Consider the following 25,722-nt stretch of genomic DNA (forward strand, 5'->3'; position numbering starts at 1 on the left):
CGCCGGGCAGGGCGGGATTAAGGGCGGTGTGCTCGGTGCCTGCCCCGCCCCGCGTACGTTGTGGGTGAGTCGGGGATCCGCCAGGCCGGGCCTGGGCTCCGGGTGGCACGCTGGCTGGTCTGCTAGTGGATTGTTGTTGCCCACCTCGCGCGAGCAAGAAGGTAGTGTCGTGTGGCTAACGGGTATTCATTCTTATATCGTAAGCTCGAGAGCCTCCTCCCCTCCACTTGTCCCGGTCGGGGCGGGAGCGCCGGCGGCCGCAGTGGGCGCCCTTCCCCCCCCTCGCGGGGCGGGAAGCGGACGAAGCCCGGCTCGCGAGCGCGCACACCTGGAGAGCGGTCTCCCAGCAGGTGTGGGCTGCTTAATGTCTGATTTGGACTTCCCTGACTAAATGGTGTTTAGGCCTTTGTTGCAGCCCATTCCTCAGATCCTTCTGGGTGCAGATCTTAAAGTTGTTGTTTGCCAGGAAGAAACTTTAACCCCTGACGGCCGTAACTCAGCCTGTCTAGAGTGTGAGTGAGGGGTTTTATAATATTGTAGGTTGTGGCATCATGCAAGTGGCAGAAGCAAACTTTTCGGTTAACCATGATTTTTACTGGTGTCATTCTGGGTCTGTCTACACGCTGAAGACAGGTACTTGTGTTATATGCTGAGGAAATGTGGGGTTTTTTTATTCATATTGCTGAAATAACTTACAATGGCTTTTCAAAATTGGTGTAAGAGAATGTTGACTGTATATACACATATATGTGTACATATATTGCATTTCTAATGGCCTTATAAAACCAATTAGGTTAGATTTATTACGTTTTTTTAAAAAATAATTATTTCATTGTGTGCTTCCTAAAGTTTATCTATGAGTTCTCTGATCTTTACTTCTTTTTTAGGTACACTGTTAGCCTTAACTGAATTTCCTGATCGTCAGCACTCTTTCAGTAGTGTTTGATTTACCTCTCAGCAAATATAGAAGACTGATTCCTGGCATTCTTAGACATTCTTTGCTGTGAGTCGTAAGCCTGATATCAACCCTTCCACTTTTCAAAAGATGCCGTTTGGTACACATACGGTGGAATGCTTGTTATGTTCCAGAGGTTGTGCTAGGGATATGAGATTAATATATCCTCAGAGAACTCTCAGCCAGGAGGAAGGGACAGAAATCCAATACTTAGAATAATCTGTGATGAGTTTGGGGTTAGAAATAAGGAAAAGGTGCTCTGGGAGTACAGAGGAAGGACTGCCTAATCTGTTGGGGCAGGGGTTGGAGCTGGTAAGAAAGGCTTCCTCGAGGAGGTGATACTTGAACTAAATCTAGAAGGATGGTGAGAAGTCATCAGTAGAGAAAGGAAACCTTATGAGCCAAGGAAGGAGTCACTGCCATCACATTAAGAGAGACAAGTTGCATAGTATGACTGGCCTAGTGTGCATTTGGAGAAGAGTGGGATGAGATTAGAAAGACAGAGGTTCAATTGTAAGGAGTTTGGATTTACCATAGTTAGTAATTGGAAATATTTATAAAATTTTAAGTAGGATAGCAACATGATTAAATGTAAATTATAGAAAGAATCCTGTAGGTGGTTGAGATTCCAGGCAAGCTGTCAATTAGCTGGTTATTGCAATAGGTCAGGGGAAAATTGTTGAAGGGCTGAACAGAGGCAGTAGCCATAGGGATAGAGAGGAAAGAACTAGTTTGAGAAATATTTAGGTAGTAAGAGAGGCAGGAGTGGGTGGCAGGATGTAGAGAGTGAGGAGAATTTCAAGGATGACTCAAGGTTTCTAATTTTGCTTTGTGAGACTGGATGAGCATAGCCTTTGGAGTCAAACATGACAAAATATGCAGGTGTGCATCTGTCACTTAATAGTTGTGTGATCTTGGAACAAGCGATCAAGCTTTTAAATCCTGTTTGTGATAGAGGAATGACACTATACATAAGCTTGTTGTGAGGATTAACTGGAATAATTATATATATATATATATATATTTAAGTAACTTACGTTAGCTGTTATTTTTATTATCAAATAAATATAGCAAGAAAGACACTTAATTAGAGAAAGATCTGATCTCTTTAGGACATGTTGAGTTTAGGGTGCCTTTCGGTCATCTAAATGATGATATTTAGAAAGTAGTTGGAAATAAGGCCCTGGATTCTAGAAAAAAGCCTGGTTAGGAGATACAAGTGATGAAGGGGATGATATGGAGTCCAGTTAAAATAGAATACATAAAGGGAAGGAGTTAAGGCAATGGTGACTTGATGGGAAGGAGGTCACTTTTCCTAATGTTTTACCTTGGCATGAGGTAGGTGCCGATAAAATTATTTTTCGTGGCCACTTCATTAATAATTATGAAGTACTCACCTTGAGTGAAGTACTCTGATTACTCTGTGTTGCATCCAGAAGTATATAATTCCGTGCATTTAGAGGCTGTATAGGTCAGGACAGGGGTGTGATAAGCAAGCCAAGTTCTTTCGGAATGGGAGGAAAGGGTCATTCCTGGCTGGGTGATCAGAAAGGACCATGTTACAAATGATATTGAAACCGGGTCTAGAATGATAAATAGTATTGCATTAGGAGAAAGTGGAGGTGCAAATAGGGTGGGATTGCTGGCAAAGGAAGATTGAAGTTTTTGACTTGGTCACTAAGAACAGTGAGTTATTAAGAGAAATAGCAAAGTTAAGTGGGAGGTATGGAGGGCGGAACAAGAAGATAAGTTCTGTTTTATAAACATTTTGAGGTAGTAGTGACACTGATTGTAAGAAATGCCTGTCTTAACTCGGGAAGAGAGAGATCACTGTTGAGATGTAGATTTAGATGTTATTCTATAACATCTAAGTTTATAGGTTTTGGGTATATAAGAAGAGGGGAGAGGGATTAGGGAATGCCCATTTTTCTGGGAAGAGAGTGAAGAAAACACGAAGAGATCCAAGAGGTATTGATGGATGGTATAATCCTTGAGAATAGGCAGTATCATCAATGTCACATGCTTCAGGGATATCAAGGAATGTGAATCCTGAGAAAAGGATTTGATGATTTAATATCTCATTGGTGAACTTGAAGAAAACAAAATCCTAACAGTGGTTGTGTAAGCTATTTTGCAAGGGTTTTGGAAGTGAGTTGGTGATAGGGAATTGGTGACGGTAAATACAGGTTACTTATTCAAGTTTGGCTTCATAAAGAAAGAAGATAATCATAGAGTTAATAAGGTTGAGGGAAGAATTTTTTGTTTTTGTTTTCAAGACCAAGAGGCCTGGAGGAGGGATGGGACTAGATAAAGAAACTAGGTGAAAGTGTTAGTTTAGAAGAAAAACATTGGTCTGAGACTGAGTGAAGAAGAACATGGGTAGAGGTGGAGACATTTTAAGAAACCAAAGGACACAGTATGGTGGAGGAGGTAAAGTGTGTGAAGATAGAGTTGATGCTGTGGTCTGCCTTGATCTCAGTAAACTAGAAGAGGGGGAAGATTGGGATGAAATTAGGGACTTGCTGGGGAGAAATAGAAGATTTTGGAAGAGAGATTATAGAGAATGAGACAAAGATGATGAGATTAATAAAGAGATTAATTAATCTCTGCAGAAGGAGGGAAGGTTGAGGTGAGGCTAGGTTTATACGCCAAAGCTTGCTTGATAAATGTTTTTCTTAGATCCCTGGGACTCTCAAACTAAGGAAGAAGACTTCTTAAACCCAAGCCTAACCTGATACCAAGCACTGGGTTAGCTCCTGTGGGGCTAGGAGTTAGAAGTGTGTTGGGGGGTGTGGTATTCATGTAGTTTGGAGGAACTCAATTTAGTCCAGAGATCCTGGGATTTTTTAGCATGTATATGCCAAGCACTATAATACGTTGTATACATTATCTTATTTACTTCTCACCACAACCATATGATATCATTATTATCTCTATTTTAGGTTAGGTGATTGAGTTTTAGAGTTTAATTTTAACTTCCTCAACATTATATAGCTATTAGTGTATAATAATAATTAGTGGCATATTTTTCCATTGTGTTAATCAGCTTTGCCTTGTACAAAGCAAAATATAGTTATGAATTGTGAACAGTTAACACCATTCAGAACTCAGTATATTGACTTCTTCCCAGAAATGCATCCCTTAAAATTTTATGTAATCATTGTAATGGCTATACTCCATTTCTTGCTCAGTTACTTATTCTTAAACTTTATGTGACTCTGCTTGTTTTATGTCTTAAGTTGCCTGAGAAAGAATCCTAAACAGAAACCTTTTTATTTGGTTTGGTTTGTCTTTGGCATTGTTGTTTCGTTTGGATCTAGATTCCATAGGGTCAGATCATCATGTGAGCATGTAACTAGCCATGGTAAATTAAGGAAGTACCTAGGGCTCCTCCCCCTCCCCCCACCATTTTATTGTCAAATAAAATCATGACTCTAGAGGAATTGCATGTTGTCAAGCTAGTATTTTTTATTTGCCTGAAATCTTTTCTGAGTTAGGCATTAAGGTAGTTGCAAACCCCACTCCCTGCAAATTTTACATACATGATTTCCATATGAAATTTTTTTGTTTCTTTGTTTGAAAAGGTTTCAGACAAAGGGTTTCATGGCTAAAACAATTACTGGCAGAGAGATTTTGGGTGTACAAGTTGGATCGGCATGTAAAGGACCTTGAATGCCAGCATATGGTTTGAGCTTTATCATAATTTGGCTTTGGGGAGCCACATGATTAGAAAGATGTTTTAGACACAGTAGTGCATAGGATAGTAATCTGATATGATATGTCTGAGTATGACTAGTTTATATTAAGAGTAATTCTAGAGTCTGGATTTCCTAACTCTAAAAGAGCTCAATAATTGAAAGAGATACTGTAATTCATCAAAATGTGTAGATGACTAATGATGTTCAAGTGCAACTGCCATTAAGGCACATGACTGACATTATCTGCATAACAGTTGGCAGCACCATCTGGTGATTCCTAGCCAGACACATCATATATTACACTTATTGCACAATTATTCTTATCATTCTTTAATTAGTAACATAGTGTGATTTACCAACAAATTTCTCTGTGCCTTAGTCTTATAATATGGAGATGATAATGGCATCTATTTTAAAGGGTATTCGTAAGAAATAAATGATTTAATACTGTATGTGCTTAACAGTAGACCTTGACATACAGTGAGGCTCAATAAATATGCGTTGCTATTATTGCTGCTGTTGTTGCTATCAGTTCTGTTAGGAATGTTTAACAATTTTTATTTTTACAACTTATATTTTATTTTCTAGCTACTCTGCTAAAAGCTAGAATGAAACAGCTGCCGGCAGCAACAATTCGCCTCCTTTCCAGTTCTCAAATAATCACTTCAGTGGTCAGTGTCGTAAAAGAGCTCATTGAAAACTCCTTGGATGCTGGTGCCACAAGCATAGATGTTAAACTGGTGAGTGTCCCTGAGATGCTGCCAAGTACTTTTAAAGCAAAAAAGGGTTGGACAGATGTTTTCTCATTACAATTATTACCTTTCTTTTCTTTATATAACAGTAAATTATTCTTAGGACATTGAACCCTTTGTCCTGTTTAAGAGTAAATTCTTAAAAATAAGTTTTAACTTGGATCAGTGTTACAGTAACATTAAAGGAAATTATAAAGGAAAGCTTATTCTAAAGGACTCTATCACATAAAACATGAAATTAGTTTGTCTGTATTTTCTAATACTTATCCTTGGTTATTTTGTTTACTTGTTTTATATATTCTCATTTGCATTTTGTTTTTTCTACCTAATCTTATTTCAGAACGGTGTCCCTTGTTGCTTCATAGTTTTCACATTTTTAAATTTAAGTGCTACATATTAAATCATTTGAGTTAATAATGACTTATGACTCTTATTATGATTTATTACAATTAGTCTTCAGGTCTACCTCCCCTGTTATAAGTTACTAGCTCATGGAGGTAAGATCTATATTTTTTTGTGTCCTCTATACCTGTCCAGTATCTGGTACATAAATGGTAAATAAATTTGAGTGAACGTAAGAATACATTTTTTTGTAATCTCCTAATTATCAGATATTCATATTATTTCTGGTATTATGGCATTAGAAAGACTACTGATATGAATATCTTTGTAGGAAAGAGACCTTCCCTTTTCATATACATATGCATATATTATATATATGTTACCCATTTGCTCCTTGTAAAAGCTCTATGAATTAGCTACTGCTATACTCATTTTATAAATAATTGAGGTTCTGAGAACTTTCCCAAAGTCATGTAAGTAGTAAGTACTGGAGCTGAGATTGCAATCCAGGTCTTTATGACTCTAAAACTCATTCAGGATCTTTCCTCTATGCCAGTGGTTTTCATAACATTTGGGTGCATCAGTAATTTTAGGGAGTCTGTTAAAACAGTTATTGGGCCGCAGAATCTCAGATTCTAGGTAGAGCCCCAACTTTGTGTTTCTAACAAGTTTCTGGTTGATGCTGAGAACCGCTGTTCTATAGTCTATCAAACCGCTACTTTGGTTTTAAATAATATAGTAAAAGCTTTATAAACATGAAAAAATTAAATTAAACCGAAAGAAAGACATTTTCTTTCTCTTAGACATTTTATGTAGTCAGTTCAGTCTGATTAGAATACAGTTGATAATACTTAAATAGGATTATATAATTATATCTGACAAATTTAACTTAAGAATCTTAGGCAGGCAAACATATGTCTTGTTCTCAAAGTTCTTGGAAGAAAAACATAGTTTTTAGAAATCGTTTTACAGAGCCAACAGAAGTCCTCTTTAAAAAGTAAATTAAAGTACACATTTTTATCCTGCTGCATATTTAAGTCTCTTGACATTTGCCAGTTCCTGCTTTGTAGAATTTTAGAATAAACAAGTCTGTTGCTTTACATAATAAGATCTGTTTTATTATAGTTTCACACAGTAATAACTGTTCTGACTAGGAATGTTTTCATAATTAGTAAATTAAACATGTAGATATTATTTTAAACATATAAACAGATCTTTGTGTTATTTTACTCAAGTGCCTGCAGTTCTTATTTATATTGAAAGATTTGCATTTCTATAATTATTTTTCTATAAAATGAAGCAGACAAGCTATTCCCAGAAAGATAATTTTTAGATCGAGGGAGAGATAAGAAACTAAATCTTAGGTGTCTCCCCCCAACACCTTTTATTTCTAATTTATCTAAAAAGTAATGATACAGTATATAATTCTAGGTTATTAAAAAGTATTATTTTTAAATAGCAGAGTCATTATAATTGTAGGAAGATTTTTTTTCCCTTTGTAACATACATCTAAGGCCATACACATAAACTTTGTGAAGTAAAGCTTATGATAGAAGCTTGCTACCAAATTTAGAATATGGTATTCATAGAAAATGTGATCACTCTAGGAATTTATGCTTTGTATTTGTTATGTATGCATATTTTTAGTATTAAATTACCAATATTAAGCTATGATTTGTTTTTTTCCCTCCATTTTCAAATTAAAAACTCTGAGATTGCCAGTTAGCTGTATTTTCTCAGCAGTCTGTTAGGTGACTATTTGCAGAAAGAAAATTAGAAAGCTATAATGTAGCAGATTTTTATTTATTTACGAAAGCAATAAGTAGTTCAGGGACAAAGTATTAAAAATCAGATTGAATAATGATGATTGCTAGACTCTTGGTGGGTAGAACCAGCTGGTGTTTTTTGGTTTTTGTTTTTTTGGGTTTTTTTTTGCGGTATGTGGGCCTCTCACTGTTGTGGCCTCTGCCGTTGCGGAGAACGGGCTCTGGACGCGCAGGCTCAACGACCATGGCTCACGGGCCCAGCCACTCCGCGGTATGTGGGATCCTCCCAGACCGGGGCATGAACCCCTGCATCAGCAGGTGGACTCTCAACGACTGCGCCACCAGGGAAGCCCCCAAGTGGTGTTTTTGATGGTGATGGTAATCTGTTTTATTTGAGAGATTATATATACAAAAGTGTATATAACTTAGAAGAATATTTCTGGGCAAGTTTAAACATAAATTTAAACATAAATACCTATCATACTGAAACAATTCTAGGGAACCTTGAAGATCATACTGATCTCCTTATTTTATAGTTGAATCTGAGTGCAAGGAAAATAAGGGACTTGCCCGTAGTACCATAGCTAGGAATTGGTAGAATTAAGAATTTAAACTCTTACTTCTTAAATGTTAAGTTTCCATAAAAGATAGATAAATGACAAAACCATTTCACTTGTGTTACATTCTGTTTGTAAATGTGATAATAGTTTAATGTCCTTATATACTAAAAGTACTGTTTAACTTTCATAGGAGAACTATGGATTTGATAAGATTGAGGTGCGAGACAATGGTGAGGGTATCAAGGCTAATGATGCGCCCGTGATGGCAGTGAAGTACTATACCTCAAAAATAAGAGGTCATGAAGATCTTGAAAATTTGACAACTTACGGTTTTCGTGGAGAAGCCTTGGGGTCCATTTGTTGTGTAGCTGAGGTGAGGTAATTTGTATTGACTATTTTAGTGGTTTCATAATAACACAATATTAGAATTAAGAGACAATTTACCCAGAATTTGGCAAAAAGAGTTTTTTTTTATTGCGTAAAATATACATTTTATTGTGTAAAATATACATAAAATTTACTATTTTAGTCATTTTTAAGTGTACAATTCAGTGGTATTAAATACATTGACATTGTTGTGTAGGCATCACCACCATCCATCTCCAGAACTTTTTCATCATCCCAAACTGAAACTATGCCCATTAAACAATAAACCTCTATTCTCCTTTCCCCTGTCCACAGGTAACTGGTAAGTATTCTGCTTTCTGTCTCTATGAATTTGACTGTTCTAGGTATGTCTTATAATTGAAATCATACACTATTTGTCATTTTGTGTCTGGCCTATTTCACTCAGCGTAATGTTTTTAAGATTCATACATGTTGTAACATGTATTAGAATTTCATTCTTCTTAAGGCTGAATGATACTCTGTTGTATCCATTCATCTGTCAATGGACATTTGGGTTGTTTCCAGTATTTGGCTATTGTGAATAATGCTGCTGTGAATATTGGTGTACAGATGTCTGTTTGAGTCCTTGCTTTCACTTTTTTGGGTATATACCCAGAAGTGGAATAGCTGGATCAAATGGTCCAATAGTCCCCCCATATCCATGGTTTTGCTTTCCATGGTTTCAGTTACTACAGTCAACCACTGTCGGAAAATATTAAGTGGAAAAATTCCACAAATAATTCATAAATTTTACATTGTGCACCATTCTGAGTAGCATGATGAAATTTTGTGCAGTTCTGCTCTGTCCTGCCTGGGACATGTATGATCCCTTTGTCTTGCATATCCACGTTTTATATACTACTAGCCTGTTAGTCACTTTCTAGCCATCTGGGTTATCAGATCTGTCAAGGTATCATAGTGCTTGTGTTCAAAGGAACCCTTATTTTACTTAATAATGGCCCCAAAGTGCAAGAGCAGTGATGCCAGCAATTCAGGTATTCTCTTACTGTGCCTAATTTATAAATTAAACTTTGTCTTAGGTATGTATACATAGGAAAAAAAAACATAGTATATATAGGGTTTGATACTATCTGCAGTTTCAGGCATCCATTGGGGGTCTTGAAAAATGTCTCCCGCTGTTAAAGGGGGACTACTATAATTCTGTTTAATTTTTTGAGGAATGGCAAAGAGTGTTTTTCAGTGGTAACATTTATAAGAGGAAAAAATGGTTTAGTGATCCACTGACTTGGAAAATTATTAAAATTAAACAGGTATCTTAACTATAAGCACTTCTCAGAGCCTTTACTGTACTAAAGTGCATTGTGAATCTCTGAGGTTGGTGGTTTATAGTACAGACATTTCCTGCACTTACTTGACTATGAAACTCTTTTATTGAGACACATATCACTGTTATACTGTTGTGCTGTGGAATGCACTCTGGAAATACTACTCTAGTCAATACAGATAACTGGATTGTGCTCTAGAGATGTGCATTGACTTGAGCTAAACCTTAGCTAGAACTTTGCTCTTCTGATTGCTAGGTGTTTTCAATTTCTATGAACCCTTAAGTTCAGTGCCTGACCCACTCCATTGCATAGTACCAATTATACGTCACTGCCTCTGGCCTAAGTTACATAACTAGTTTGTGGCAAAGCCCATCTAGAACCTTGATCTCTTCATTTCCATGTATCTCAGTTATGTTTGATCACTAGTTTCTTTGTGCTGTACTGTTATTCTGTGTGTGTTAGGCTCTGTTTTATAGTGTGATAGTATCTGTGTGCCAGTGAGTGACATGGTAATTGTGAGGCTCTCTTTAGCTACCTACGTTTGCCCAGTGGCTGTGTATCCTTTCTTTTGTGCTTAGGCTGGCAGACCCTGTTTGGGTGAGCGTGCACAGGTGCAGTAAAATGATAGGGCTTTATACGTATTGTCCCAGAAAAGTGGCAAGGACATGAGATATTGTTGCTATTTCTTTATCTATTTAGTAGCCTAGTCTCCCCAGCAATGATATATTCTTCAGGCTTATTTTGGTTTTCCCTTGGCCCTTCTGCCTTTAGAATGCTGGCAAAGTGTAGATTTTCTGTTTTCTGTGGCAAGGGCCCCAGCTAGGTATTCACTTACTCTTTACTTCAGGACTCTGTAAGCTGATGCCTATGTAAGAAAGAAAAATTGTGGGTTGGGGAAGAGGTAGAGGTTAAAGTGGGAGGTTTTGCTATTCTGGCACAGAGGACTAAGGGCCCTTGCTTGTTAGAATCCAGATGTTCAGACATCACTAAAGAAGGAAAGACCTTGTCATTCGTTAAGTGCATTCTGCTTAATATCTCTATCCAAAATCTAGCACACCGTGTGCTTTCTCTATCTTTCTCAGCTCTTGCTTTATTTAGAGTTCACTGAGTCTCCAGATAGATTTTAGGGAAGAGCAACTAGAGGGTACAACTGGCCATTGCCCATTTTTATCCCCAGAGACTGTGTATGGGAACCTATAGCCCTAGAATCTTGTACAAAGAGTCTGTTTTTAAAATGGGGTGGGATTTGTACCAAGGAAGCTTTGAAGCTCCCAGTGCTAGTACTATTGTTGGAGTTCTCAGTGGCTATTTTAGAAATCATATGATTTGTTTGAGAATAAAAGTATTCGCTTTTTTAGCAGTCGTCCAAATTTGGCAGATAGTTATAGTTGTTAAGCCTTATTTTGGCAAGTATTGTTGAATAATACATTGTTCAGCGTTTCTGTATTTTCTATAAGATGTATACAATAACCTTTCAGAACTGAAGTTGGTCATTATCAACTTTGTCTGCTAGGTGGCAGTACTATACTTAGTCTTTTAAAATACATTGTACATCAGCCATGATTTCTCCAAATTTTCACTGTAGCTCTGATTTTAGATGGCAGTTTTGCAAGTCCTTATCCTGCAATACTCTATCTTGTTTTTTAATTTGATTACTTAAGCCCACTTGATATCTAGGTTTATCATTTTGCCTTGTTTTATTTTTGAAGCATTTGAATGCCTTAAGTATAAATATTTAAAATAATTTTGTTCATCAAAATCACAAAAGGAATAAAAAAATTGTCAAAGTATCACAATAATAGAAAACTATAAGCTTTAAAAAAATTATGTTCAGTTTACATATTGCAATGTCAAGTGTTTATCTTAGAAAATATTCCAGTATTTTGTGGACTCTCTTTTCTTGTAAGTCTTTGGGAAAATCACGCATAGATAAGTGTGTGTGTGTGTGTGTGTGTGTGTGTGTGTGTGTGTATTTATGTATGCATACTTCAGATCAAGATTTAGACCGTTATCAGCATCCCTGAAGTTTTCTGTCATGTCCGCTCCCATTTAGTACACCTCAAAGGTAATGGCTGTTCTGATCCCTATCAACATAGATTAGTCATACCTGTACTTGAACTTGATCTGAATGGAATCTTACAGTAAGTACTATTTTGTCACAGATTTTTTGATGATTTAGGTTTGATTGTTTCTTATACAGGGGCCTCTTGTATTAGTAGTGGACCCTTACCCACCTCATACAGGGCAACCTGCCATCCAATGACTAGTTGATGCGGGGTTGTAAAGGCCTTATTCCAATCCAGAAGCAGCTCTGCCGTGCTGTTTCTGCTCCAGAGTGCCCCCCTGGGGTCTGCCAAGGCCTTGTGACTATGGCACAGCTTCACTTCTCTTTCTGCCCTGCCCCCACAAGTGATCATCTCTAGAGCACTCCCCAGTGCTGGTCTCCATCTCAGTCTTTTATGGTTTAGTCTCCTTATCTTACTGATAAGGAAAACGAGGTCTTGTGAAGCCAAATGCCAGGTTTTCTCACCCCAACTTCAAAACACAGTCTAATAATCAGTCGGCTAATATTTCAGTATCTGCTGTATGCAGGGTTCTGTGCTAAGTAGTTTACTTCAGAGGAACTGTGCACAGTGAAGTAAATGGAATATGAAAATTGTGACCTGTTTAGAGACACATAATGTATCCATGGCAAAGCCAAAAATTCATTTACAATTTCATGCCTCTCAGTAATGAGTTTTCCACAGTAGGTCATGCTGCTTTCTTACTAGCATGGTTATAAAGGTATTTATAAGTTTAAAAATACCTCATATTGGGGCTTCCCTGGTGGCGCAGTGGTTGAGAGTCCGCCTGCCGATGCAGGGGATGCGGGTTCGTGCCCCGGTACGGGAGGATCCCACATGCCGCGGAGCGGCTGGGCCCGTGAGCCATGGCCGCTGGGCCTGCGCGTCCGGAGCCTGTGCTCCGCAACGGGAGAGGCCACAACAGTGAGAGGCCCGCGTACTGCAAAAAAAACCCCACAAAAAACCTCATATTAAAATAATAAATATACTCAGGCCCACAGTGCTCAATAGAGAGGTTATCAAGGGGTAGTCAAGTTAAAAATTATATGGGAGGGTTCTGAATAGTATTTCAGAAACACAGAAAGTAATACCTGGTTGTTAAGGTCAATTACATTTAAAAATTAAAAATTGTTATTCAGCAAGGCAAATTAATGAGTGCTTTTTTGGGGAAAAAAATTCAACTTTTTAAACAATATTCTTTACCATTCAGAAAGAATTGAAGTTTCAGGTATAGAAGTTGCATGTTTATTTTAAAGGCTCCAACTTATTTTGAAAATCTTTGGATAGAGATTGCAGTTACATAATAAAAATTAGTGATTTGGTCATTTTATCTGCCAAACTAACTGATGTAGATAATTTAAAGTCATACAGATGTAAATCATCTCAGACTCGGTAGATTGATAATATGCAATTGGGATATAGTTTTGTCACACTGCTAAACAGCCATCACCCAAAACTGTTGAAATTATTTTTTGTTAGATTATTTTAAAGATGTTAATAATTTTAGTTATAAAAAGAAAAAATTAAGTAGACTTTCAGCAAAATTGGGTGAAGAAATTTAAAATACGTCTAATTCTGTTTTTTTATTTATACATTTTAAAAGAATGGGCAGTTTTCCTAATTTGTTAATTATAAAATGACTTCCAATCTTAAACAGTCCAAAAGAGTAAAAAAAAAAAATTTATATCTACAGAGTGATCTATTGGTATTTAAAACTGGAATTACTGCTTCCATAATCTGTGATGAAGGTGTCAGTGACTGAAACAAATTGATACGGTTTTTTAAAAATTGTATCATCAAGCATAACTTCTCTTGAAATTTATTGTTGTTTGTGGAGCAATAATCTTGGGATATTTGTCAGTCTTCAGTGTTAAATTCCTGATACTAATTACTAAGCATACTGACCAGAATGAGCTAGAGATAGTGAAAATCCTGTTTTGACCTGTTCATAAAATTTTTTAAGAAGACTCTTTGTATATATTCTTCCTGTTACATAATAAAACACACAATAAAAGATTTCATTTCCTTTTAGGCTGATATTTTGTATACATTATGTTAAAAATGATCTTTTTTTCTCCAAGGAAATGTATGAGAAACTCGTGTAAGTTTTTTGAAATAGATTTTAAATGGAGGCTAAATTACATCTCAGTTTTCAGAGGAATACAAAACAGTTTTGATTTGTTTTGTTTTCTTCAAATTAGAACACACTCTGGACGAAGATTCAGAAGCCTAATTATCATTTCCAAGAGTTTAAATAAGAGAGTTGGCCAAAGGCATAAAACAGGTTGACTTTTCCGAGAGCCAATTTTTTTTTAATCTATAAAGTGCAGATAATGATTTGAGAGTTAAATGAAATAATATGTATTAAAGTATCTAGAATATGGTCATGTGCCATGAAGATGAAAGTTATTTTTATTCTGGACTTGAATGTGAAAAGTAGCATGCGTCTGTATCACGTAAGGTGATGGCGTCATCAGGCTTGCTCATTCTCTTGTTGGTAAGCAGTATTTCACCTTAACTTTCAAAGTTTATGCAGACTCCTCAACATTTTCAGGAAATCCTTTCTAAAATTTAACTGCCATTCCTAGGTAAATTCCTTCTAATTCTCACCAATGGTCTTTATTCTGTAGCTTAAGTTCACTTTTTTTCTCTTGTTTTTCCTTGGGAAGAATTAGAAGAGTTGCCAGCCATCCTCATGCATAAAACTCATGTTTATTGATTCATTCATCCAAATTTTTTAAAGTGCTTATAATGTGCTATGTGTTATTTTGATCTATCAAGTTCATTATACATTTTGTGATGAGATGAAAAGGGATGTATAGATTTGTTTTTGTTTTATGTTACATTAAACCTCCATGGCTGAAGGGGGGCAGAATGAGAAGCTAAGTCATTCTGTTTTGAAGATGGGAGTTGGGGTGCCCTTATTTGTGGTTCCACATAGCGAAGATGGGAGTTGTGATGCCCTTATTTGTGGTTCCACATAGCTGTAAAAGAGTAGTAGAGGGAAGCCTCTAGCTTCATTCTGCTGTTTCCTGCTTCCTGTTCCACAGTGTAGGATACCTCCTGTGTCCTTTAGAGCCATTGTGGTAGGGCTTTAATTAGAATAGGCACAGGATTTTTGAAACACTTGGTATATCCTGCTTCCTAAATAAATGCAGCCTTCTCACAAATAATAAAACTCTGCTGAAAGGAGAAAAGCCAGGGCCAAGATCTCCCTGTTGGTAGTCTCCCTCAGTGGACTATCTGGAGGAAGGCTCTGAAATCATAGTATAGTTATGCACAGGCAGGCAGGCATACTCACACAGAGAAAGAAAAAGACATTTCAGTGATCCATGCACAGTCCACATTTTAGCTGAATCATGAGGACCATTTACCTTAGTTTTCAGATTTGTGTTTTTGTGCCAAAGTATTTGTCCAAAAGTCAGCCAAAACAAAACAAAAAAACCCACAAAACTTTAATATGATTATCTTCAATGAATTTTTGTCAAGAGAGGATATTTTTTCCTCATGAATTGCTAGGATACATCCTAAGCTTTTCAATTTACTTTCTTTTTAAAACATTGAGAAAAATTGTACTTATCTAAAATTTAAATGCTTTTATGTAATTTTAACTTTTGTAATAGTACTATAATTTCTTGAAACTCAGTAACTGGACCAGACAGTCGGTTTTTAATAACTGATAACTGATATAACCTCTAAGGACTTCTAAAACTTCTTTTAAAATAAACCTCTCATTTTAAAATTATTTAAAATAAATTTATTTATTTCTTTTCTTGACACCACTAGATTCATTCACTGCCACAATTCCTCAATGTCTCTAGTAGGAAGCACCAGTAATAATTTGTAATATTGGAGATGCTCCTGATGGTGTAGTTGCTACAGATTCGAATGTGTTAGCTGCTTCACAGCTAACACATTCTGAACCTGTGCCTCATCCAAAAAAAGGTTTCCTGCCCAGGACACAGAGTCATATGATGAAATGAACTCTTGAAATACAATTTTTTGCTTTGAGGAACACTGTATTTCATGAATTTGTGAAACGTGCTTAGGCGTGTTATCTTTCACTGTCTTTTGAAGTGAATTGCAAAGCATTTCCTATCTAAATAAATTTCATAGTACCCTAAACATTCTAGTTTTTTAAAATTTGACATTGGAAAAAAATATTGTGTTCTCTTCTTTTTTTACCATAACATAAATGTTACATTATGACCACTAAGGTTCTATTTTGTTTTTTAGCACTTCAGTTTATCTTGGCTGGAGTATATTTATTATTCAGTAATGTGTTTAAAGGATGAACACGTTGATATCTGTAAAATGCCCTTAAGTAGTTAACACAAAAACCCATGTAACCTTATAAACTATTAGCATCATCTTCATCTTATCATCACCGTCCTCTTAAAATGATAGTGTAATCATTTATTCAGGACCATCTAGCAAGCCACTGGCAGGGTTAGTACTAGAACTCAGAGTTTCAGGGCTGCCTTTGCTCAGTGACACCAGCTTTAGGTCAGGTGGCTAGCTCTTTAGAGAATAGAAATAGAATTCAGTTGACCGTGGCATTTTGGAGAAGTGGTTGGTTAAATGTAGAATTGTTTTTAAAGGGACAATCATAGAGTAATTAAATTAGAAACAGGAAAGAAAATCTCTAGCAATTTCTGTCTTCTTTGTTTTAAACAAACTTTACTAGAGGAAATCACTGTTGGACACAATAGAGTTGGGATGTAGGTAGGAAGATTGAGATTGGTTATCAGGAAAACTTTTAAAATACAACTTTTGAACCATGGAATATATTTTTAGAAGAAGTAGAATAATCACTGAAGAGTATACAGAGGCTCACAACTTTGTTTCAGGTACAACTCTTTGAGGGAACAGTTTTGACGGAAATAGCAGCCTGCAGCAATGAGCCTCTAATAAGGATTTTATGGACGTCACCCTTAGACAGAACCTAATAGACTCTACTAGGACTGTAAGCTAGAGAAACCAAATTTTTTTTGTGGTGACTCTGGTTTTCCCTTCATGGTACCGACATGTTCCACAGAGCCATTTGGCCTACCAGAAATCAGGGCATGGTTAGGACTTGGTGACAGAACCATTAAATGTAGACCCAACTGGACCTGGATGAGTTCCAACAGTGGAGCTGTATATTTGTGGCTTCTTTCTAAATTATATAGATTTATTTTAAGCTAGCTCTGCTGAGTTCATGGATGGCTGAGAAAGATTGCTCCCAGTTTTGGATCAACATTACTCACTAGAAATGTGAGGAGGCTACCCTTTTCTGAATCCACCCTGCTTTTTTTTTGCCAGCATTCCCACTCCCCACCTATGGTATTTTCTGATAATGGAATGTTTTACTACTGTTATAGCATGTACACTTCTAGTAATCTCACAAAGTAGGTAAATAGAAAGCTGAGGGTGAGGATTGCTCAGAAGAGTTCAGACATTCTTAAAATTTATATTTCTATGACTGTAACATCTTAGGAAATATTTTCATGCTGAATGGAATCCTTTCTTACATGTTTTAATGCTAGTTTTTTAATTAATAAAAATTTTACATTTAAAACAATGAGTTCAAAGCTTGGGTTTAAGAAAAAACTGCACATAAATATACATATATGTATAATTTATTTATTTTTATTCTTTTGAACCATTAACTTGAAATAGAGAAGTGCAGTTTTATCAGAATATAAAGGAAGGAGGGAATGATCACTTTACAAAAGGATTTTTCACTTTGCCAACAAATTTATGGGAATTGTCTGTTAAAAAGCAAGCTTCCCTAATGCAGTTGATTTGATTTTACAGATATAAGTCATTTAATACATACAATACAAATAGCCATTTCAAGTATACTGATTTGTGTACGTTTTAATTAAAGTAAAATATTTGAAATAAAAATCGGTAATTTGCAACATAGAAAATGTAAGCTAGCCTATTGCTTATTAATGTAACTCTAAGGAATATTTCAAGAGAAATGGTTGTAAGACCTTATTAAGTAAAACTTCTATCAATCAAGGAAATATATAATTATTATTTTAAATCTAATTTTACAATAAGCCCACTGCAATAACTAAAATCATAATTTTATTAGAGTTTTTTTTATTCCAGGTTTTAATTACAACAAGGACTGCTGCTGATAATTTTAGCACCCAGTATGTTTTAGATGGCAGTGGCCACATAATTTCTCAAAAACCATCACATCTTGGTCAAGGTAAGAGAGAAGCTTTGTAGCATTCTTTGCCTTTTCTGTCTTGTTTGTTTTAAAAAAATTGTTTACTCCTTAAATTCAAGTGTATTGCTTTGGGTTTGTTTCTGATAAAGGCTGGTTAACTTCCAAGTGAACATTCAGTCTTACTTTACCTGCTAACCTTTTAAATACATAGAGTTGTCCTCAAGAGGAACTGTGTGAAAGACTTTGAGCGACAATATGGATTAGTTATTCTGTAAAACTCTTAAGAGCAGTTGTTTTACTATTGCTGGATTACTAGTGTCTTCTTTACATATGAAGGATAATATTTTCTTTAAATGCCTAAAACATTATTGATTTAGTAATCATGATAATAAACTGTCCTATCAAGATATTATGATTAAATAATTAATTTAAAATATACCTATTTATGGAAAACTTCAAACATATGTACAAGTAGATAGAATAGAGCAGTGGTCCCCAATGTTTTTGGCACCAGGGACTGGTTTTGTGGAAGACAGTTTTTTCACAGATGGGCATGGGGGTGGGGGTGGGGGTGAACTCGAGCATGGAGAGCGGCAGATGACACTTCGCTCACTCGCCCACCACTCACTTCCTGCTGTGCGGCCTGTTTCCTCATAGGCCGTGGACTGGTAGCGGTCCACGGCCTGGGAGTTGAGGACCCTGGAATGGAGTACCCATCACTCAGTTTCAATAGTTATCAACTCATTACTAATGTTTCATCTAATACTCTCAGCCACTTCCTTCCTTTCTATATTATTTGAAGCAAATAAATATATTATAAATTATATCGTATATAAATATAATAATATTCTATTTGTAAGTTCTCTTTTTTTTTACATTTTTTTTAACTTAAAAATTTTTTTTATTTATTTATTAATTTTTTTGGCCACGCACACCACATGGCCTGTGGGATATTAGTTCCCCAACCATGGATTGAACCTACGCCCCCTGCATTGGAAGCGCAGAGTCTTAACCACAGGACTGCCAGGGAGGTTCTGTAATTTAGTTCTCTAGTGTTTTATACACTTATGTAATTTTAGTACGTTTTAATTGACATCTTATATTTTTAAGTTCCTCTACTACTTATTTACTTCTAAAGAAAAAAAATCTCTTCAGGCTTGAGTTTCACATATTTCCTTTAATCTTTTTCATGCTGCTAACTTCTGGTAATGGGATCTATAAATTTGAGAGAATATTAAAGATATGCCCTGTTTAGAGTCATGTGCAAAAGAATGATTAGATCTGAAAAGGGACTTCTGTTGTTGTTGGGGGTTTGTTTTTGTTGTTTGTCCTTCCAATTTTGTTGTAAGTTCATTTAAAATTTTTGGGTTCCTCATTGTAATTTATCAAAGCGTTATATATATATTTTTAAACATCTTTATTGGAGTATAATTGCTTTACATTGTTGTGTTAGTTTCTGCTGTATAACAAAGTGAATCAGCTATTCATATACTTATATCCCCATATCCCCTCCCTCTTGCGTCTGCCTCCCCCCCTCCCTATCCCACCCCTCTAGGTGGTCACAAAGCACTGAGCTGATCTCCCTGTCAAAGCACTATATGTTTTTCTGTGGTTTCTTCCCTCCAGTTTTCATGTTAAATTATTGGATTTATTTTATTTTCAAATGACTTCTCTTTGTCTTCATTGAAATTTATTTTCTTGTATCTTAATACTGATACCAAATTTTCTCATCCTTTCTCTTATTTTATAAATCCTCAAATTAGTTACTTATTACTTTTGCCCATTAAGAATTATTTTTGCATCTACATAAAGAGTTAATAGGGCTTCCCTGGTGGTGCAGTGGTTGAGAGTCCGTCTGCCGATGCAGGGGATGCGGGTTCGTGCCCCGGTCCGGGAAGATCCCACATGCCGCAGAGCGGCTAGGCCCGTGAACCATGTCCACTGAGCCTGTGCTTATGGAGCCTGTGCTCCGCAACAGGAGAGGCCACAACAGTGAGAGGCCCGTGTACTGCAAAAAAAAAAATAAAGAGTTAATAGGAATTCTTAAGAAAACACACTTTTTTCTCATTTATTCAGTTAATAAAAATGAGCTCAAGTCTAATAGTGATTTAATTTGATGTATTATATTGTACATGTTTTAATTAAAAGTAATAGATTGTGATTTTTTTTCTTTTTTATGTACTGAAGATAAAGCCAAGGAGAAGGCATTTTTTAATATTGTCCCTATTCAGAAATGCTCTGACCCCAGTTCTTGAGAGTTGAGATTAAGAAACCATTAGGAGATATTTGAGTGGCTAGCCTATGGAGTACTTTGAAGTAATCTAGTCACCTTATAAAACTTAACTGTATTTATTTTTATCTTGGTAGTAGCCAGTCTAATCTGGATGGCCAGTGGCTCTGCATCACTCATACTTCTCATGCTTTTCTGTATCCATTTCCATGGGAACTATGAAATAACAGTCCTTAAATATGGTATCCTTCTGATCTTTGCCCAGTCGCTTATTGATTTTTTTTTTCTTGCTGACATGAGTCTTCTCTACTTTAGTGAGACCACATAAGCATATTAAGAAATTTCTACAGTCAGTAAATGAACCTTATTTTCTTTAGCATATTCCTTTTATCTTAAGAAACTACCCACTTAGAAGGTCAACATTTGCGAAACCAGTCACTGCCTTTTGTAACTCACTTTTTTCCCCCAATTACAGCTGGTTGCCTAGGAAAACAACAAAAAGTCAAACTCTTAGTTTCTTATTGCTCTATGTAGACATATAAAAATCCACAAGCACTTTCAAAAGTCTTTTACATTTATATTGCCTTAGTGCTGATAGTTTTTGAGTGATTGAATCACAGACTCACATTTCACCACCTGTCATTTAAATATTTTCTGTGTAACATAAAACTACAGTACAACCATCCTAATTAATACCTGTGCATTTAGGGTTCTTGTAGATTAATTTCTGCTGTGGTGTGAATATACTTGCTTAGCAGTTACTCCTCATATCATCTGATAGGATGATGACACCTGTAGATAGCCTAACTGTAGATGCAGGGACAACTTACGACAGAATCTTTCTTAGGCATTGGAAAATCCATTACCCCTTTAAAACATGTTTTAAAATGTTTAAGAATAGTTTTACTAGAGATTCCAGTTCTGTTTTTTCCAGATGTAGGTATTTGTTTTATGGATTAATTTAATCATTTAAAATGATTTATGTGTTTAATAGAATGTCATTTTAAATTACCCTTCTGTTCAGTTCTAAGACGTTTTTAAAATTAACAAGAAATGTAAAAATAAACTTCTAGCTTTTAAATTCTTTTACCAAGAACTCTGACTAAATTATTTGTTTTGGCCGTATCTTTTTTCTGTCATCGCTTCTATTCTCTTTACCCTAGATAATCAGCATTAAGCTTTCTAAGTTGATTTACCCTCCTGGACAAATTCTTTTAACACCTCCTAGTACTTCTGCCTTAGGAATTTCTCAGATATCAAAAGTAGTATATTTAAAGTACTGTGATCAGGGTATATCCTTTCCCTACTCTTATTAGAGTTATTAGAGTAATGCATCATGTTCTTTGTAAATCCCTGCTATGTGTGATTGTGCAGGTGTTTAAGGATTTTTTTTTCATGTTGAGAATGGAACTTTATTCATTAAATAGTTTAAGAAAACTCTGATACAGTAAAGCAATCATACCTCTTTACATTAGGAATATAAATAGCTGCTTTTATAAATGGCATAACATAGAGTCATGTAAAAATATAACAGAGAGCATATTACAGACTGCAGTTTAATTCTGGTGTTTATAGAATGTGCTAAAGTTAGAGAGCTGAGCAGTTCTCTTGTAAAACATGATAGTATACTAGGGCCTCCTCCCTATTGGCCAGTATTACTTGGTACTTTTTTTAAGGATATACATTTCATTTGGAATCAGCAGAGTTTTCCATCATTAAGTTTTATTTGAACATATATATAATTCTTGGCTTACTGGTAATTCTCAGTTTGTTCAGAGAAAACAGTTTTAGCTGTTGAAGCAATAATTTATCAATTAATATATGGATTAGGTACAGTGTGGTCTTGGATGCAGAGATATATTTAAAAGCCAACATACATCTTTTCCTTTCATGAACACATATTTTGCCCTACTGATTTCTGCCTACCTTCCTTCCCACCATCTGTCCACAGCTACAGTGTATGTCATTATATTTGCACAGGCTAGTGGAGAACACAGGTGAGTGAAAGGAATTCACAGACGAGTGGAGAACACAGATGAGTAAACAGGCAATGACAGTAAAAAGAAGCCACCAGCTGCCTAGAGGAAGGTGAGCGAATTTTTCAGAAAAGATAACATTTGAGTTTGAAAATGGTAGTAAGGAGGGGTGAGAGCATAACCTTTCAATAAGAGAAGAATGATGGCTCTAGAAGATTTCGGGAGACCATTGCTCTCTGTGTAACAATGAGGGGGAAAAACACATAAGTTAAAATCTTGTATTTTTTAAAACTCATTGGAGAACTGTGTCACAAAGAAATTAAATGAACCAAGTTTAAGAGGAAGATGACCCTTCTTAGGTGCACCTAGGCACAAAGAGATTGGTGGCTGCTTGTATCCCTGAGAGCATTAACTGAGCCTGGAGGCATAGGCATGCAAAGGAGCAAGCCTACTATAGACAAGGGATCTTTTATGGCCCTAGGAGAAACCAGCTGAACTTTATTAGCCACATGTGAGCTGACATGACAGATTGGAGGATAGGATCCTCAAACACAGAGCTAGTTCACCCAAGAAGCCAAATCTCATCAGGACTTTTGCTGAGTAAGCAGTGGTGAAGAAAGTTGGGACTGAGCTAGAGAGAGAAATATCTTAAAGTCTTACAGTACTTAGATCCCGAAGCCTTGCTAGAGGCAGAGAGAGACCCGATTCCATCCTCAAGACATTTGAAACCAGAAGTGAACTGGAACTAAATAAAGGGGCAACTCAGCTCCAACCCAGATGAACTCCTCTAATTATATATTGAAGAGCTCTATTCTTCACTCTAGCTGTTTGATGAGAAAATGAAGTACGTTCACTGGGGGAAAATATCTATTTCAATATCTATTGTTCTTTTATATATTATGTCTGATGAAAATAAAAGTATTGAGAGACATGAAGAAAGGAAAGTGAGGTTCATAGTCAAGAGAAAAAATAGTTGATATAAGCAAACTTGCAGATGTTTGAATTAGGGACAAGAACTTTTAAAACTACTGTTAAAGAATTTAGAGGAAAAGATGGTCAATTGGTAAAAGGTGGAGAATATCAGCAGAGAAATGGAATTCTAAAAAAGAACCTAATGAAAATTCTAGAACTAAAAAATGTACCACTAAAAATAATACAAAGAAGTATAGCTAAAAAAGCCAATAAAGTAGATAAACTGGTATACTAAGCATGACATAGCAAAGTTCTGTGAGAATGTTTGGAGGTAGTAGATGCAGGAGATTAGGTAAGAAAATGGTAACTTGGATATTAGGTTATGATGGGCCTGTTTTATCATGGTAAGGAGTTTGTACCCTTTCTTGCAACCAGTGATGAGCCCCTGAAACTTTTTAGGTAGAGGATGGATATCATGCTATTTAAAAAAATTAACCAGTAAGACATTATAACTCCTACCGTAATTTATGTCTTACTGGAAGAGATGTTATCCTGAACTAAGGTTTGAGGAGAAGGAAGGAACTTGACATAAATTTGAGAGATATTTTGGGGATAGAATGGATAGGGCTAGGTGACTTAAGCAATATTGGTAGTAAGAGGTAGAGGAAATCTAGAGTACCTGCTTTTAGAAACTGTTGGATGTCAGTGTTATGTGAGAAAGGGAGGATAGATGTAGTATCAGACTCAAGAAGAAAGATTATGAGTTCAGGTCTGTGTGTGGTGATTTGAGGTATCTTTGGGATATCCAGGTAATAATTTTGAATAAGCATCTGTATATAACTTGAGTGTTATAGGTCTAAGATATATATCTTAATTATAAGATGCATGTTTTGACATCTCTGAAAACAGGTTGTGGCTTATAATAAATGGCTTCCTCAAATCCTTTTTGGACAAGCAGTTTTGTGCATTGTTTGTAATTTGTGTGTTGATTTCAGGAATAAACAACAATTTTGTATTTTCTTTCTGAAGCAACAAATGCTTTATGAGACCTAAAAAGAGAAAATAGCCACAAGTGAAAAAAGCTGCGTTAAATGCAAAAGGATTGCTGTCACATGCCAAGCACTGAAATTGAAGACACCAGAGGAAATTGCCTTATCCATGGGACTAGTTGAAAGTAATATCAAAGCATGAAAGTCTGGTGTGACTAGTTCTGTTTTGCATGGGACTGTTAAGGCATTGTAGCATACTTTAATTGGCCTGTTTTATCTTCTTTAGAGTTTCATAACAGTATGGTGTTTCTTACAGTTTTGATGAAAAGAATCATTGGCATATGAAAGGCAGTTGAAGCTGTTGGAGTGGAGGAAAAATCTAGGGAGAATGTAGCGTGAGATGAGCAGAAGGCATAAGAGGTTTCAGAACAGGGTGTGATGTGAATTCTTTTGTGAGTGTGACCTCTGTTTAGCAATGGAGGCAGAGTGCATACTTGTTCTGCGTGCATTCCTTGATCTGTCAACTTTACCTCAGAACTTAACAGTAGCTTTTTTACTTCCCTAAGGCAGAGAATACCAGCACCACGGTGTTACTAGTGAGGAATACTGTGGTGTTTCTAGGACTTTTGTTCTTTGGTGGAAGTGACATGTACATTTAGGCCAAGAAAATACCCTACATAAAAATGGAGGGAGGCCAAAAAAGAAAACCATTTTAAATTGTTAGTACAGTCATCCCTCAGTATCCGATTGGTTCCAGGGCCCCCTGCGAATACCAAAATTCTCAGATGTTCAAGTCCTTTATATAAAATGGTGTAGTAGTTGCATATAACCTACATGCATCCTCCCATATATTTTAAATCATCTCTAAATTACTTATAATACCTAATACATTGTAAATGCTATGTAAATTGTTGCCATTGCACGCAGCAAATTCAAGTTTTGCTTTTTGGAACTTTTTGGATTTTTTTTTTTCCCAACTATTTTGGATCTGTGGTTGGTTGAATCCGCTGATGCAGAACCCACTGATATGGAAGGCTGACTGTGATATGCTAATGAAGCACCTAATCAAGAGAAAAAAAGCAGAAAACATCAGGTGTGAGCAAAGTAGAAATACAGCTTTTCCTTTGGTCCTATTCCACAAAGATCTTTTTTTCCCTAACCTTGTTTTCTTTGTTTTTTTCTTTTATAGTAAATTCCCTTCCAAAAATTATAAAAATACAATGTGTGCTTCTTTAACTACAGAAACAATTTAAACAAAGTTTCTACCTACTACCTTATTTATTTTATTTTCTTTCTTCAGTGCATTCATTCATTTGTTCAAAAATTCTTAATTAATTGCCCACAGCTTATTAGTCATTGTTTGAAGTGCTGGGGATTTAATGGCAAACATGGTAGACAGTTACTTGCTCTCATGCTCCTTGTATTCTAAAAGAAGAGGCAGACACAAGTTTTTTCAAATATTGATCATTTCTAGGAAGAAATAAAACGTGATTTAACTTTGGGAGCAACAGCCTTTGATAGGGCATTCAGGAATGGATTCTCTAAAGAGGTGTTACTTAGATTGAGACTGAAGGTTGATAAAGGAGTTAGCTATGCAAAGGGTAGGGGATAGAACATGTGCAAAAGCCCTCAGGTGGAAA

At 36.0% G+C, this 25,722-nt stretch overlaps 1 protein-coding gene across 2 annotated transcripts in view; it reads left to right on the top strand.

Moving 5' to 3' along the window:
* The first annotated feature begins 52 nt into the window (after positions 1-52).
* Positions 53-25,722, top strand: part of PMS1 (PMS1 homolog 1, mismatch repair system component) — a 97,149-nt gene continuing 71,479 nt past the window's right edge. Inside the window, exons 1-5 of one of the 2 annotated variants that reach the window (XM_079924307.1) lie at positions 53-161; positions 888-1,003; positions 5,242-5,393; positions 8,264-8,446; positions 17,912-18,014. In XM_079924307.1, coding sequence (XP_079780433.1) covers positions 5,262-5,393; positions 8,264-8,446; positions 17,912-18,014 — 418 coding nt within the window. In that variant the 5' untranslated portion in view covers positions 53-161; positions 888-1,003; positions 5,242-5,261. The remainder of the gene's footprint in view (positions 162-887; positions 1,004-5,241; positions 5,394-8,263; positions 8,447-17,911; positions 18,015-25,722) is intronic. The other variant, XM_079924308.1, reaches the window with a different exon arrangement.

Source organism: Stenella coeruleoalba (assembly GCF_951394435.1).
Source record: "Stenella coeruleoalba genome assembly, chromosome: 6".
Classification (NCBI taxonomy): domain Eukaryota; kingdom Metazoa; phylum Chordata; class Mammalia; order Artiodactyla; family Delphinidae; genus Stenella; species Stenella coeruleoalba.